Raw genomic sequence first — 15,994 nt, forward strand, 5'->3', positions numbered from 1 at the left:
TGCAGGCACCAGAGGAAATGAAACTATAATAAAATACACCAGGTGTCACAATGTGACGATTTACTTGAAACAAGGACATCTTAGTGGCTTAAGCAATATGTTTAAGAGATTAAGATAGAAATGCAAGACAGAAGTACAAGCACACGTGCACACCTACAAGTTTTTGTATATATACAGGGCAAGCAAGGGAGTGGTCAGAGCAATGGCGAGAATACAAGAAACAGCAAAGATGCGCCTACTTAAAACGTCACTCACATAAATCTTTCCAGGATTCTTGTATTGGAATATAATCTTTTATTTTACCACTCAACGATTAAGCCATTCAACTACACAACACAGATAAAACGGAAGTTATAACATATAAACCAGTACCTGCCCACACTCATAGCAGTGAGGGGAATAAAAATCAAGGTTGCACTGTAATTCCATTTGACTCTAAAAATCAAGTCTATTTGACATTGGTTTGAAGCAACAGAACCTTTATAGCAGATTCCCCTTTTTAAAGAAAAACCCAAGGAGAGATGATCAAGCACAAATGATCACTTCATGCATTTTATTGATAGTCTATATTTTAAATCTGCAGTATGACATCTTACATAGGGAAAAAAGCTTCTTCCTAAAAGATAACTATTAATAATCAAACCAGCTTTAATATGATTGACCTTTCAAGGTCTTGTTTTGCTTTAAACAAGTTAACTTTTAGCAGGTGTAAAGCACTGTACAAAAGAAAACTGTGTACATTCTCAAAATTTAATACAGGGCTTCCCAACCAGGAGTCTGCTGGATAGATATTGGAGAAGGGTGTTATGTTCAGGTTTAAATTGAAAGAAAATGAGAAACCAGATAAAGCAAGCCAACCAAATTAACTTCACTTTGTGCTCCTCTCTGCTTTTTTGAGTCTCTCCCGAAGGTCAGGAAGCCCTGGTGTAACAATCACTTTAGTCTTTACAGAACATACATCTATGTGCTTTGTGACCAAAGACATAAAGGCAGCCTTTGTTACTGTTCCCCCTCCAAACCCCTTCAGGTTCTTATAAGCTTCAGAAAGCTTTCCAAGACTGCTGCCCTGTTCTTTGTATGAATCCAAGTAAACAACTATACCAAAGCAGCTCTTCCTGGGAGAAGATAAAACAGGCACAGATACATCACCAGGCCAACTGCGTACCTACTCAACTCGATACCTGATCACATGGCCCTACATCCTTAAAAGCAGCACCAGGGACAAATGGAGCTATAAAGAGGTAAAATCCAAACACTGGACAGTTAAAACACATACAAACCAGTTAAAAGAACATTAGTAATGGGGCACTAAATAGAGTTAAGGCTGGACAGCTGGTTCAACCATACCTTGGTATTGAAATAATTCTGCAAGATGAGGAACTTACAGAGGAACCTTGAAAGAGGCACCATGATATGACAGGGTTCACTTTCACTGCATGTCTTTAAGATATCTACTACTCAGCCCAACTGACCATAAAGCAGCTTGTGGAACTTTAATAAACAAATCCTAATAAAAATAAATATCTAATTTTTACAATGTTGGAGGGTATGCCTATTTCCTTCAGATCTGATAAAGACATGAGAATTATAAAACCGATACAAACTGTTCTGTGATTATCACTTGACAGTTCTAACACTGTTAAACAGCTCAATTCTATGCTGCAGCCTTTAAGATACAAACTGGGGTTAAATGAGATAACTCACTTGTTAGAGAAGTATCAGATAAATTTTAGAACTGTTCCAGTTAAGGAAAATAATTCTTAATTTCATAATCCTAAAAATTTTTCTAAAAATTTTTGCAGGGCAGGTACTTAACTCATAGCTGTTTTAGTTGATTAAAAAAATCTGATTTAAAAATAAGTAAGGCTGGGCGCAGTGGCTCACGCCTATAATCCCAGCACTTTGGGAGAATGAGGCAGGCAAATTGCCTGAGCCCAGGAGTTCAAGAACAGCCTGGACAACATGGCGAAACCCCATCTCCACAAAAAATTAGCCAGGCAATGTGGTGCATGCCTGTAGTCCCAGCTACTTGGAAGGCTGAGGTGGGAGAATCACCTGAGCCCAGAAGTCAAGGCTGCAGTGAGCTGTGACCATGCCACTGCACTCCAGCCTGTGTGACAGAGCAAGACCCTGTCTCAAAAAGTAAAAAATAAAATAAAATAAAAATAAATAAGTGACATACTAGTTCCTCGGATCTTTTACTTTTTTCCAAATGAAGTATGCTGTCAATTTACATTTTTCATGTTTTTTCAAAAGCACACAATTTACTAGTTAACTCAATGAATTACAATACTGTTATTGAATATAAACATACTGAAGAATTAAGGGGAAAAAAACACACCTGACACTTTAACATGTGCCTTAACAATCTTGCATACTAAGGTACAGAATACTTCAGAAAGTAACAATCAGCATAGTCTTATAAGACTAGGAGAATAAAAGTGCCCTGCAAACATGGCTTCTATGTACTTAATATGGTAAAACATGTGACAGGGAAGCCTGTAAGGTAAAACTTAAAAAAAAATTCAAATAAGGCAGATTACAAATTTTTTTGTTCGCAAAAGAACAAAGGAGAAAAGGGGAATAAAAACATTCTCCATCTTTAAAATAAAAAATATTAACAACCACAAGGTGCCACTGTATTTTAGCAAGCTGTAAAAAAGGCCTTTTAAGAGGAATTTTGCAATCTTTACCTCCCTATCATTTGGGTATTTTGGGAACTGACTGAAAGTCATGGCTGATGCTTCACCCATTTCATGTCATGGACGCCTGGGAAGCAGGTAGTTAAATACAAAGCATATTATGTGATAACCCTTCATAAATATAATTTGAGACACTGACACTAGGAGAGGATACTTGGCACAGAAAAGACATGTTATGGGGGGGGACACATTACTTGAGGCAACACTTACAGCCAATCAGTTTCCTAATCTTAAGGTTTGGATGAATTCCAATAATCGTTTTTAAAAACTGTGTGTGTGTGTGTGTACACACACATATTTTATTTCCTGGTGCTAAAGGTCTTCTTATAAACTGTACAATTACCTACATTCCAACACTAATGTGAACACTTTTCTCAATCCCCACCTCCATTAACACCATTAAGGTGTAACTAACATGTTCTTTTCAGAGCAAATATTCCAAATTAACAAGGTGGCTCATCTTCTATAGTGTTGATACGAAGTCTGCAAACTTTTAACTTAACTTGCTCAATTTTGTTTCTAATAGTACTAATAAACCTCAACTTTGGCCGGACATGGTGGCTCACGCCTGTAATCCCAGCATTTTCGGAGGCCGAGGCAGGCACATCACTTGAGGTCAGGAGTTCAAGACCAGCCTGGCCAACACGGTGAAGTCCCCATCTCTACTAAAAATATAAAAACTAGCCAGGTGTGGTGGCATGCGCCTGTAACCCCAGCTACTCGAGAGGCTGAGGCAGGAGAATTGCTTGAACCCACGAGGCAGAGGTTGCAGTGAGCCGAGATCGCTCCATTGCACTTCATCCTGGGCGACCAAGTAAGACACTGTCTCAAAAAACAAAACAAAACAAAAAAACCTCAACTTTGTCAGCTGCTCAGAGTTAAAACAATTTAAATGTTTCAGACTAGAAAGTGAGTTTTTAAAAACATCTGAAATATTCAAGAAAATTTGGGTTTTGGTACTTTTCCTTATGCTCTGAACAATGTGAACTCCCAACATTGTTTATCCTTGTTCCTCTTACTGCATGAAGTTCAAACTAGGTCTTAAAGACAACTTTTCTGTACTTAAGAAAAAGTGCAAAGACAGAAAATGAAATGTAAGGTGTTTTGCAAGAAATGCTCCCTCGAGAATGGTGTTTGGATGTGGGTGGGGGGAAAATGATTTTTGTTCTCCATTGTAATCTGACACCTACGAATGACCTTGTCTTCAATGTCCACAACACTAGTAAGCATGTAATAATCACGGACATCGCAAGATTAAAAATTAAGTAGCAAATTCCACTAAAACACTTGTATTCATTCTATACAATCGAATGGAAATCCGTGAGTGCTACTGAAAAAGGTGTTCACATGCACATGTCCAATATGTGCATTCCACTGAAGGCTAAAAGCTTAAAATTCTATTTCCAGTGTTTATGAATAGCTTCAATATCTACATTCATAGCCAGCATTCTGCTTGAGTTACCTCTTACTTTAATACTTCACAAATGAGTAAGTACGTCTTGGGAGATTAGGAAGGTACCTGTTGTCAATAACTTTCTCTTATGCTTAGAATGTGCTGCAATTGTTTTTAAACTATTTAAAATGAACACCCCTATAATAATGAAACACTTTATGCCAAGAAGAAAATTGATTTGTTTTTAGCCAATCAAGACTACCCTGCAGATCTGAAAACTGTAGATTACATCCTTAGGAAAGGAGAAAAGGAGGCTCACAAATATAAAGGAATCCTGACTTTTACACGGACAAATTTTTAAAAAGATAAAATGTATTACATAAGCGCCATAAACAGTGAAATCTGCTTATATTAAAAAAAATAAGTGAAGCTTTGTTTGGACATTATTTCCTTGCAAGAGCAGTACATATCCTTAGTAAACAACTACCATATTTACAAGTTAATTTCCTTGATACTTAGGATTGAAAGCCAGAAGAAATCATGAAAGAGTGAGCTTTGAAATAATCTTTACAGCTAAGTTGGTAACAGTGAAGGTACCCAGACAATTCCTAAAGCAGACTTGTTTATTTTGTAGAGTATTTGACTATGTCTGGGTAGCTAGCTTGCTTTGATAAAGGCCAAGGACAAGTTCAATCCCTATTTTGGCCTGTTAAAGCTTTTCCCAGAACAACAAATATCTGCTCCATAGTCATTCTAATCCTAACCCCAGCTAGTCTCAAATAAGAAATTAGGCAAGAGGACTGGGGTTATCATGAAGTTACTCTTACTACTAAGAAACCAACATAAAGTGCATGTCCATAGACAGCGAGTCAGCAGTCTCATTTTCATATATGGGCAGCACAATTAAAATTTGATTTCAAATAACCCAACATGACTTTCAACAAAGGATAAAAATCCCTTAATCTTCAACTGGTCTTTAAATTCGAGATGTTAGGTCTGTGTTAGAGATAGTAATGAAATATTATCAAGTGTGCACTGGTACCTTAAATGACAAATCTCAAAAACAACACAAATTTGAGACTTTCCTATTAACACACACATGTGTACCAACTGCAATTCATATGCTAAAAGTGGTTTTATAGTCTCTTTCCTCCATCTTTTCATTTTTGAGGAGCAGACTTGTAGAAACATCAATTTAACTTGTGCTAGGTAGTAGTGGTTTTTCTTAAACCAAAACTCTGCCAAACTTGCTGATCTTCTGCTTCATCTACTCAGGTAGAATACCAGGTCAAGCTGCTGCTGCAGCTGCTCTCACCATATGAAACCAGTTTGTGTCTGCATTATTACTGTCTTCAGGAAAACTTTAAATTCTTCAGTTTTCTTTACTCCTCCCATATTTCACTTCCTGCCTAAATCCAAGTTAAATTATACAATTTCCACTGGTCTTCAACACGGTTTAATTCTGCACTGTCCTTTCCTTTGCATGTCACAGTAGCTGTTCACACATTAAATATTATAGATATGTTCTGCTCTTGACATCTACACACTTACAAAAGCAGCTTTGTACTTTGTTTGGTGTGTTTGTTACTATGTTGGCTCACAAAAAGCAGTTTTCTCAGTTCTAAGCATGGTACTTTACAATTTTTAATGCATTAATACAACAGTGCATTGGAAAAGTACTGAGCCTCTACAAAATAGCTTTACATTTTTAAACAAATGAATGTGATTTTTTTTCACTTACACAAGCATATGCTTTTTAATATTTCCACAAGATAAATATCTCAATTAAACTATAAGCTCACTCTACAGTGTGCCACAGTGATGGGCTTAGGAGACAGTTATACACTTAGAAGATCCTAACCTTAGTGTTATTTACACTGACATGTCCAGTATCACCAAGTCTGAAAGGTGAACAAAGAATACTCAGAATGTGGCTGAATTTGTGTTAACTAATAACTGGGAATGATATAGCTTTAATCACTTATGAAACACATACTGTAACTTAGTCTAAACTGGTAATTTCCTTTGCTCCTCTCTCTTATGGCGTGGGAAAATTTAAAGATCAACATGAAAAAGGAGCCATTGCTAAGGCAGATCTTTTAAGATAACAAAGGAAAAATTGACAAGTGTATATGATAAATTATCAGTAACAGTGATGCTACCAATTTAACTGGTACGGAAATCAGATTTTTATGTCCTAAAACGTGGCTTTTAAAATATTTCCTTTTATTCTGGAACAAAAACTGGAGAAAGGACAATGATTCCTTCAGAAAGCAATGACTCAATTCAGATTGTTACTTTACATTTAAGTACCACTCAAAAAGTGGACATAAAAGCAAGTGATTCCTGTTTGCCCATCACTGTATCAGCTACATAGCTGAGAGTTCAGATCTTAATTACACAACACTTTCTCTGTTACCAGAAGCTAAGACTGCTCTGCGACAAATAGGACAGGTAGAATTCTCAGATAACCAGCGATCGATGCAGTGGACATGGTACTCATGGGAACAAGGTAGTTTACGAAGTTTGTTGCCTTCTGTATATTCTGTAATGCAAACACTACAGGTTTTTAATGCATCATTTTCACCAAAACTTCTCATTGCCAAGTTGTCAATCTGTTCTTTGGTGAGTCCTCTAGGTTGGTCATCATCATCCTCATTTAAGAGGAAAAACTGAGCCAGGCTAAGGAAGGGCAAAGAGCCACTTTCATCAAATGTGACTGGGGCCCTATGTCGACCCTCTCGCCTGGCACCTGATGAGCCTGATGATGAGCTTCCTTCATTACTGCCTTCAAATAAATCTGAGCTAGTTTCTGAACTTTCACCACCGGAACTGGAACTAGGACTGGAACTGGAACTTGAACTTGAACTGGAACTTGAACTGGAACTGGAACTCGAACTGGAACCAGAACTACTACCACCACCAGAACCTCCTCTTCCACTCCGTGACTCTGCCCTTTCCATATTTCGATTTGAGACTGAGCCAGTAGGCTCTGAGTCGCTATCACTGTACATAAAATAGCTTAACTCACCAAAACCTGTCATTATCTGCCTTAACATGGTCTGAATTGCAACAGATGTAGTCTCACTTAAACCAGTATTTAAGATTCTACGAATGGGAATTCTGATGGTACTGACATAGGTTCTCACACCTGCCCGCTCAGAACGTGAAAATGTACGCCTAAAACCTCCTCGTTCACTTTCGTAGGTGACAGTGTTGTTTGGTGTCTGAGACCTAGACCGAGTTCTGCTGGCTATGCTATCTCTCTGCCGATATTCTCCAGGACGAACTCTTCTTACTTGAAGATCAAGGACTATGGTTGGAGGTCTCTGTCCTGATCCTGTAGATTCACCACTGGCAGCTGTGTCTGAAGAACCTGCTCCTTGAGAAGCATTTCTTGTTCCAGAAGCTGCAAAAAGACCTCTACTTAGCAACTCAGGCCCAGATATTTGCTGCCTCAATGTCACATGGTGCCGGGTTCTAGAACTTCCCTCCGTCTCATTTACCAAAGGATGTTCAAAAGTCTGAGATGAGATACTATGATGAGATCTTCGTGGAATTTCACTCATTGGATGCAGAGGTGACCTACTTCTTTCAGCTCTTGCTCTGGTTCTCCGATGGTCTGGGCTCCTGCTTCTTGCCCTCCTCTGACCTCTGGTAGGTGGGACCTCTGTTAACGCTTCAGTTGAATTTCGTTCTGATCTAGATGGCCTTGCAGATGTTGACTCAGATCGTGGGTTTTCCACTTGCCTTTGGCTGTTGTTTTCCACATTTTCTCCACTAGAACGTCTTGCAGATGGCTCATTTTCATTCTCTGAATTTTGGCTCCCATTATTACGGTTAACATTTATCTCTAAACTGAATCTGAAATCACCACTGTTTGGATTAGTCCGACTCACTGCTCTCCAAGATTGGTTTCCTCTTTGCCCACTTCTTGTTGTATTTCCAGTTTGTCTGACAGAGTTAAGCCAGTCTATTATAGAGTCACCATTAGACACATCATCTGAAGAGTCTCCTCCTGTTCAAAACAAAGGAGGGGGAGAGGGAGAAAAAGGAACTACTAAAATGAGGACAATCATATAAGTGCTCTGAAACTCTGCATTAAATAACTTAAAAATTCGGAACACATTTCTTAATTACAGATTTTTACAAACTATACTGCATAAATTTATAAGGCAAGAAAATTCTAATTCCATTTGAAAAGAGCAAGCTATACTAGAGAAATTTAGAGAATTATTTGATTTTTAAAGGGAATCTGGAGGAAGTCTATTTTCAGTATTTTATCATATACAGAGCCAAGCATACCACTGTGGGATGGTCAGAAGACGTTTTTTCAGTCCTCTGCCAAAATACTAATGTAATCAAACTAGGTAAGGAAACAGTGTTTAACGAACAGTCACATTTAGTTCAAGCTACATTTCTGTCAAATTTTTATTAGTCTACATACTGTGCCTTTGATAACATTTGAGGTTGTTTTAAAATACGGGACTATTTATTGTAGCCATAAGAAAAATACAAACAAGATTTATAGGTTTAAAAGCATTTGAATATTTCTTAATGTTACCAAGGTTTTCAATGGACATGAAGTTAAAGATCAGATCAAATAAGTAGTCTGAACTTTGCATAGCACATATAATGGCATGTTCAAGAACCAAATTATTATCGTAGCCTCTCAGGTTGCACAATCAAAATCCCTACTTGACACTGGGAGGGAAACACCAGACCTGAGGTTAGAGCAGGATTTCTCAACAGTGGTACTACTGACATTTTAAGCCAGTTAATTCTGTGTCATGGGGGCTGTGTTGTGCATTATGGCATGTCAGGATGTTTGGCAGCATTCCTGCCCTCTACACAAATGTCTCCAGACGTTGCTAATGTCCCACATGGGGCAAAATTATATCTCATTAGGAACCACTGGGTTTAGACATTTCTTTTTGCTGGTGAAGAAGTCACATGTTTATAAAGAAGGAATTAAGTAGGAATAAATTTCAATGGTGCTGAAAAACAAACAAACAAACAAAATCACATTTAAATGGGCCATTTCTCACTGTGTTCCAATTAACATAAACATCCCAAAGGTGAGGTAGAAAAAAAATGCTGACATTCTCACTAAGTATCAAGAAAATGTCAGTTTTCTTTTTATGAGCAGTTACTTAGCACCAAATTAATTTGTGCCAAATCTGGATAATCTTTGGCTGACATTTACTATTACAAAGTTCCTATCATCCCATCGTCTATCCACCTCCCCACCAAAACCAAAACATACCTCTATTTTCATCTGAGTTTTGCGGTGGTGGGCCTTCTTTAATTTGCTGTAGTCTTCTCAGCAACTCTTCCTCAGTACTTTCACCTGAAATTTAACATCACAGGGCAAAGATGACATTAGGGGTATGACAATCAAATACTTTATCAGTGACTCACAGTAATCTGACACAAGATGATTAGAAAAAAAATCATATTTTTAAAAGAGAAAACTTTTTCAAACCAAAAAGAAAAACCAAGGAGTAGGTAGGACCTGGGAAAAATTCACTTCTTTGGAAACATATTAAAAGCAATTTACAAAGTTCTTTTGCATATGACATCTAACTTTGGCTCACGCCTGTACTCCCAGCACTTTGGGAGGCCGAGGCGGGTGGATCACCGGAGGTCAGGAGTTCGAGCAGCCTGGCCAACATTATGAAACCCCATCTCTACTAAAAATACAAAAATTAGCCAGGCATGGTGGTAGGTGCCTGTAATCCCAGCTGCTTAGGAGACTGAGGCAAGAGAATCGCTTGAGCCCGGGAGGCAGAGGTTGCAGTGAGCAGAGACTGCACCACTGCACTCCAGCCTGGGCGAAAGTGCAAGACTCTGCTTAAAAAAAAAAAAAAAAAAAGGCAAAGGCAATTCTAAGCTGGGCGCACAGTGGTACCACATCTGCAGTGCCAGCTCGTTGGGAGACTCAGGCAGAAGAATCCCTTGAGTCCAGCCTGGGCAACATGAGACCCTGTCTCAAAAATAAATAAGTAAGTAATTTTTAAGAATTGCAGCTTTGAGAGAAAGATATTATCTGCATTTTAAAATTAAGAAACAGACTGAGTGACAGACTGGCTTGCCAGGAGCCACACCAAACAGCAGGGCCAGAACTCCACCTAAAGCATTCTGATTCAAGCCTGGTATTGTTGGCTAAAAACACACTCCCTCTCTTAAAAGTCATGCTAAAACCTTACCTTTTAAAATCTAAGCAATTACTCAAAGTAGAATTAAACAGAAATGAAGAGGAAGACAGATACTGAGTTTTAACTAGGATCAAATGGGACTTAGTGGGGTAAAAGATAATTAAGCACAAACTTCTAATTGCTATGTTACCCAAGGCTAGCTCTGGAGGATTACAACTGGGACATATTCAGAAAATCAGAGATAAAAGAATAAGTCTTTTCTAAAAACTAAGTTCCCATTAGCTATTCCACGCTCGGATTCTTATCTAGTAAGTTAGATAAAGCTAACTAAGAAAAAAAAGATTTAGCTCCATTCTTTTCAATTCAGTTCGCTAAAAATTCATAATTCATAAGTTAAAAATCTCTCTGATATAGTGTAATTCCAAACATCAGTAAATATAATCAGGTAATAAATACGGCAATAAATGTCATTCCATATCCCCTATGTTAAATAATATTTCATAAGGGCTAAAGAAATGGATTTTTAAAACAGGTTCAAGCATTTTTTTTTTAAACCAGCAATTTACACTTATAAATCCTTAAATATATGTAAGCATACCTGGGGTGCCTAGCAAATTGTTATCTCTCATAAGCCTATAATCTTCTTCACTCAGGTTATTTACAAATTGATAGAAAGCTTCTTCCCGATCCAATCGGTCCATCTGACTTCTGCGTTGTGCTGCAGACTGATCACCACTTCCTTTGTCATTGGAATCTGAGTTTTCCATATTGATGAACAAGTGGAAAATACCTGAAAAGAGAAAAGAGACTAATCTTGAAAATAAAGGTCACTATGTATTCTATACAAGTTTTAATTATGTGAAAATCCAGAACGTAGGTCTAGAGATGGATTTTCAGACCTCAAATGAAATTTCCTAACAAAAACTCCTGAAAAGCACTGTTATATTAAGAGTAGGTCAAGGGTTGGCAAACTACAGCCCTTGAACCAGACAGGGTTGGCGAACTAAAGCCCTTGGGCCAAATCCAGCCATACTGTGGTATTTTTTGTTTTTTGAGATGGAGTCTTGCTCTCTCAACCAGGCTAGAGTGTAGTGGTGCGATCTCAGCTTACTGCAACCTCCACCTCCTGGGTTCAAGTGATTCTCTGCCTCAGCCTCCCGAAGTAGCTGGGACGACAGGCACCTGCCACCACGCCCAGCTAATTTTTGTATTTTTAGTAGAGACAGGATTTCACCATGTTGGCCCAATCTGGTCTCAACCTCCTGAGCTCAAGTGACCTGCCCTCCTCAGCCTCCCAAAGTGCTGGGATTACAGGCATGAGCCACCGCACCCAGCCTCGTGCTGCATATTTTTATTCTCCTTGCAATCTAAGAATGGTTTTTAGAGACTATCTTGTGACATATGAAAATGCAATGAAATTCACATTTTAGTGTTCATAAAGTTTTATTGGAATGCAGCCATACACATTCATTTACATGTTATCTATGGCTGCTTCTGTGCTATAATGGCAGAGTTGAGCAGTTGTGACAGACTGTATGTGGCACTCCCATTGCTTTGGACTGCTGCTCTGTGCACTCTAAGTTGCAGTGATGTAGCTATGACGACAGCATTTCAAGTGCCTTCACACTGGACATCAAAAAAAACTGAATACACACTCATCATCTCAAACAAAGAGAAAAGTGGACTCTGAATGTCACGTTTAAAGGTGCAGCAGAGGATGGGTTTTTCAAAAATCAGATTAGATGGCAAAGAATGCATGATTATGCAAAAAATACTATATACTAAATACAATATATACTGACACTATTAAACACTAGTGACAATATTCCCAATTCACAGGAAAACTACAGTTCAAAAAGTTAGAAAATTTAAAGTGAAATCTCATCACAAAATATTTCTTCACAAAAATAAAAATGAGGTTTCAATCAAAGTAAATTTCCCAGTGGCTCATTTATTGGCTAAACGAGGAAAGCAGTTTATTGATGGTGAGTTAGTGAAATTATGTTTGAGTGCAGAAGCTGAAGAAATGTGTCCAGAGAAAATAAACATAATATTGGACTTTTGGTAAGTATAGTGGTCCAAAAAGTTGGGAATATTGAAAAGCAATGTCACTAATCAACTGAAAAATAAGGTAAATGATGGAGTGGTTTTCTCTTTGGCTCTTGATTTGTTGACAAATGTAACTGATACTACTTAAGTTATTGTTTATTCAAAGAGCCAAGTGTTGATTATTCAAGGAGTTTGAACTGCAGAAGTAGCCCCTATGTGTAGTCTACATGAAATAATCATAGGTGAGAATATTTTCAAAGTTGAGAAAACTCTAATTCAGCAAAACCTGAAGCAGAATCTCATAATAAGATATGTTACTACTGCAATGGTAAAAATATATATGGAATGGAAAAAGACCTAGTTGGACAAATTTACAAAGTTTATGAAAATGTAAGGTATTTAACATTTATGGTTATATATTTTATTACTCATCAGCAAGTGATCTGAAGAAAATTTCAATCATATTACTGAACCAGTAGCACTAATGATAAACTTCTCTCTTATGAACTCTGGTTTAAGCTCAAGTTCCATGAATTTTTGTCAGAAATTTTGTCTTGCTCTACAATACAACATTTGATGGGCTAATATTGGTAAAGTTTTATTGTGATTTGTTGTACTCAAGGCAAAGATGGATTTTTTTTCTGCGAGAACTGCTCTCAATTACTATTATCAAACAATAAATAGCTTGGAAAATTAGTGTTTCCTGCAGACTTGATAATGTTTCTTAATGAATCCATCCTAAAACAACAAAGCAAAAAATACTTATATATGAAACTTATACTGTGGTAAAGCCATTTCAACAACAACATTGGTATCACATGTAATGTCAAGCTGTTTTATATACTTCATGTCCTGACAAAGTAATGAGAGCTCCATTCCCACACAAATTTGTAGCACATACATTTTCTGAGCTCAAACTACAGTTCCAGAACTGTTTTGCAGACCCCAATGTAAGCACAAAATAAATTTCCTTATTTCAAAATCCATTTAACTGTGCAACTGAGGAGCTTCCATCTAACCCTCAACTAGAAGTGACATCTCTGCAGTGGTAATATGCCAAAAGGCAAATATTAAAGTCATCTGGCTGGGTGTGGTGGCTCACACCTGTAATCTCAGCACTTTGGGAGGCCAAGGTGGGAGGATCACTTGAGCCCAGAAGTTCAAGACCAGCTTGGGCAACATAGTGAGACCCCATCTTCATAAAAAATTAAATTAAATTAAAAGATAAAAAATTGCCAGGTGCGGTGGCTCACGCCTGTAATCCCAGCACTTTGGGAGGCCGAGGTGGGCAGATCACGAGGTCAGGACATCGAGACCATACTGGCTAACACAGTGAAACCCCGCCTGTACTCAAAACACAAAAAAATTAGCTGGGTGTGGTGGCGGGCGCCTGTAGTCCCAGCTACTCGGGAGGCCGAGGCAGGAGAATGGCATGAACCTGGGAGGCGGAGCTTGCAGTGAGCAGAGATCGCGCCACTGCACTCCTGCCTGTGCGACAGAGTGAGACTCTGTTTCAAAAAAAAAAAAAAAAAGATAAAAATCTAACAAAATTCTATAGATACCTTCTTCTAAAAGATGAATATGCTTCACTAAAATCATACACTTGTGGATTGCTTAAGATAGCAATACCTATATGTATGAAAAGATATTTTCAAAGATTAAATATTTAAGTCAGCAATAGACATTTGCAAATGACTAATAAGGAATACTAGCTATGAATCCCAATTAAGCAAAATGTTACCCTCAAAAGAGTATCATTCTTCTCATTAGTAAACCTATCTCACAAAACACTGTACTCAATTATTGTTATTACATTTTGAGTTTTATCAGGAAAAACTGTGAGAATTTGGTTTCTCTCTTTTGTGTGACAATATGCTCAATTTTGCTTTTTGATCTGCAAAGCCTAAAATATTATACTATCTGGCCTTTTAAAGAAAAAGTATGCCAACTCCTGTTCTAGGTAATACATAAACTTAGCCAAAAATTCTTGTCATTCACTATTTGTACGAGTTTAAGGAAACCAGAATATTGGCAGACATTCCACACATACTCATCAATGAACTGCACACTAATAAAAAACAATGGTAGTCAACAATCTAAAATACAGGGAGACTACAAACAAAAATGTTCATCTTCTAATTCTTTCCCTTACTTCCCCAGATTCCCCTTATGTTCCCCACAAACACAACTAAATTCCATGAACATATGTGCTACTGACCGAATGTTTGTCCCCCTCAAATTCACATGTTGAAATCCTAAATCCCAAGGTGAATATATTAGGAGGTAGGGCCTTTGGTCATAAGGATGGGGCCCTCATGAATGAGATTAATGCTTTTATAAAACAGTCCCCAGAGAGTTCCTTTGCAAATCCTTTTGCCATGTGAGGTTAAAGTGAGAAGACAGCTGCCTATGAGGAATTGGGCCCTCAACATATATCAAACCTGCTGGCACCCTGATCTTGGATTTTCTAGTCTCCAGAACTGTGAAAGATATATTTTTGTTGTTTATAAGCCACCCAGTTTATGATATTCTATTACAGCAGCCTGAACAGACTAGGACAATACAAAAAAATTTATGGAAAAAGGGTAGTCTATATTGGTACTATGACTTAATCCCACATACACCCACACACAACACCTGAAGTGCCGGAATGTTCACAATTCAATCCTAGAGAGAAAAATAAGTCACGTCTTATTCCAGATATAAAAACACAAAGAAGCCTATCTTGTCAAACCCTGTCTGCTTGCTAAGCCTAAATAAATTTTAGTCTAGACACAGGCATACCTAGATCTCCACTGTTTTCCTTAGATCATTATTTTTAGAACTATCCTATCTTGTTTAATTAAGATGAGTATGTCAAGAAATGTGGTGGTGGGGCGGAGATCATAATATTTTTGGAGTTTCTTAATCTCATAACTGAGATTGCTTAATTGTAGTAAGATTATACTATATAAACTTCTGACAAATGGTTACTTTATAATACTTGAAACTTTGACACTAGAAATCACCAGCTTAAATAAAACACGCACAAAAAACAGGCACTAAAAAAATACAAAACAAAACAAAACAAAACAAAACCCTGAAAAGGAAGCCAAGTTTTCCCACATGAATCTCAAGTAATACAACTTGGTATCAGAAGTGGTAAAGGCAGCCGATTTTTAAAAATATAGAAAAGCACAAAGGAAAAAAAAGTCAGCCATAATTTCTCAAATTTGCTAAGAACATTTAACTAATGTTCTTAATAAAGCAGTTAGTAGTTTGAACGCTAATGCATGAAAGTTAAGACAAAATTCACTTGTGTAGGATAGGTAAATTGTTCTGAAAACAACTGCAGGGTTAAAAGGCTTGAAAAATATAAATCTTCCAAAGAAGGCAAAGATATCTGGTTAAGTTCTGACATTTGAAGGACATGAACCAAAGAAAAGAGAAAACTCACATGCCAAAGACATTCACAGCAGTGGCACAAACTCTTTAACAATAGTTTCGGGGGCTGGGTGCAGTGGCTCACACCTGTAATCCCAGCACTCTGGGAGGCGGAGGCAGGTGGATCACCTAAGGTCAGGAGTTTGAGGCCAGCCTGGTCAACATGGTGAAACCCCATCTCTACTTTAAAAAAAAAAAAAAAAGAGCTTGGCGTGGTGGCCCATGCGTGTAATCCCAGCTACTTGGGAGGGAGGCTGAGGCAGGAGAAT

At 37.7% G+C, this 15,994-nt stretch overlaps 1 protein-coding gene across 2 annotated transcripts in view; it reads right to left on the reverse strand.

The window, feature by feature from the left end:
* Positions 1 to 271: 271 nt before the first annotated feature.
* The window catches only part of RLIM (ring finger protein, LIM domain interacting), a 29,458-nt gene continuing 13,735 nt past the window's right edge, over positions 272 to 15,994 (reverse strand). For both annotated transcript variants that reach the window (XM_004064409.5, XM_004064410.5), the window contains 3 exons: positions 10,852 to 11,043; positions 9,362 to 9,445; positions 272 to 8,113 (listed from right to left, as the gene is read on the reverse strand). In XM_004064409.5, coding sequence (XP_004064457.1) covers positions 6,492 to 8,113; positions 9,362 to 9,445; positions 10,852 to 11,020 — 1,875 coding nt within the window. In that variant the 5' untranslated portion in view covers positions 11,021 to 11,043 and the 3' untranslated portion in view covers positions 272 to 6,491. The remainder of the gene's footprint in view (positions 8,114 to 9,361; positions 9,446 to 10,851; positions 11,044 to 15,994) is intronic.

This window comes from Gorilla gorilla, chromosome X (genome assembly GCF_029281585.2).
Source record: "Gorilla gorilla gorilla isolate KB3781 chromosome X, NHGRI_mGorGor1-v2.1_pri, whole genome shotgun sequence".
NCBI classification, from domain to species: domain Eukaryota; kingdom Metazoa; phylum Chordata; class Mammalia; order Primates; family Hominidae; genus Gorilla; species Gorilla gorilla.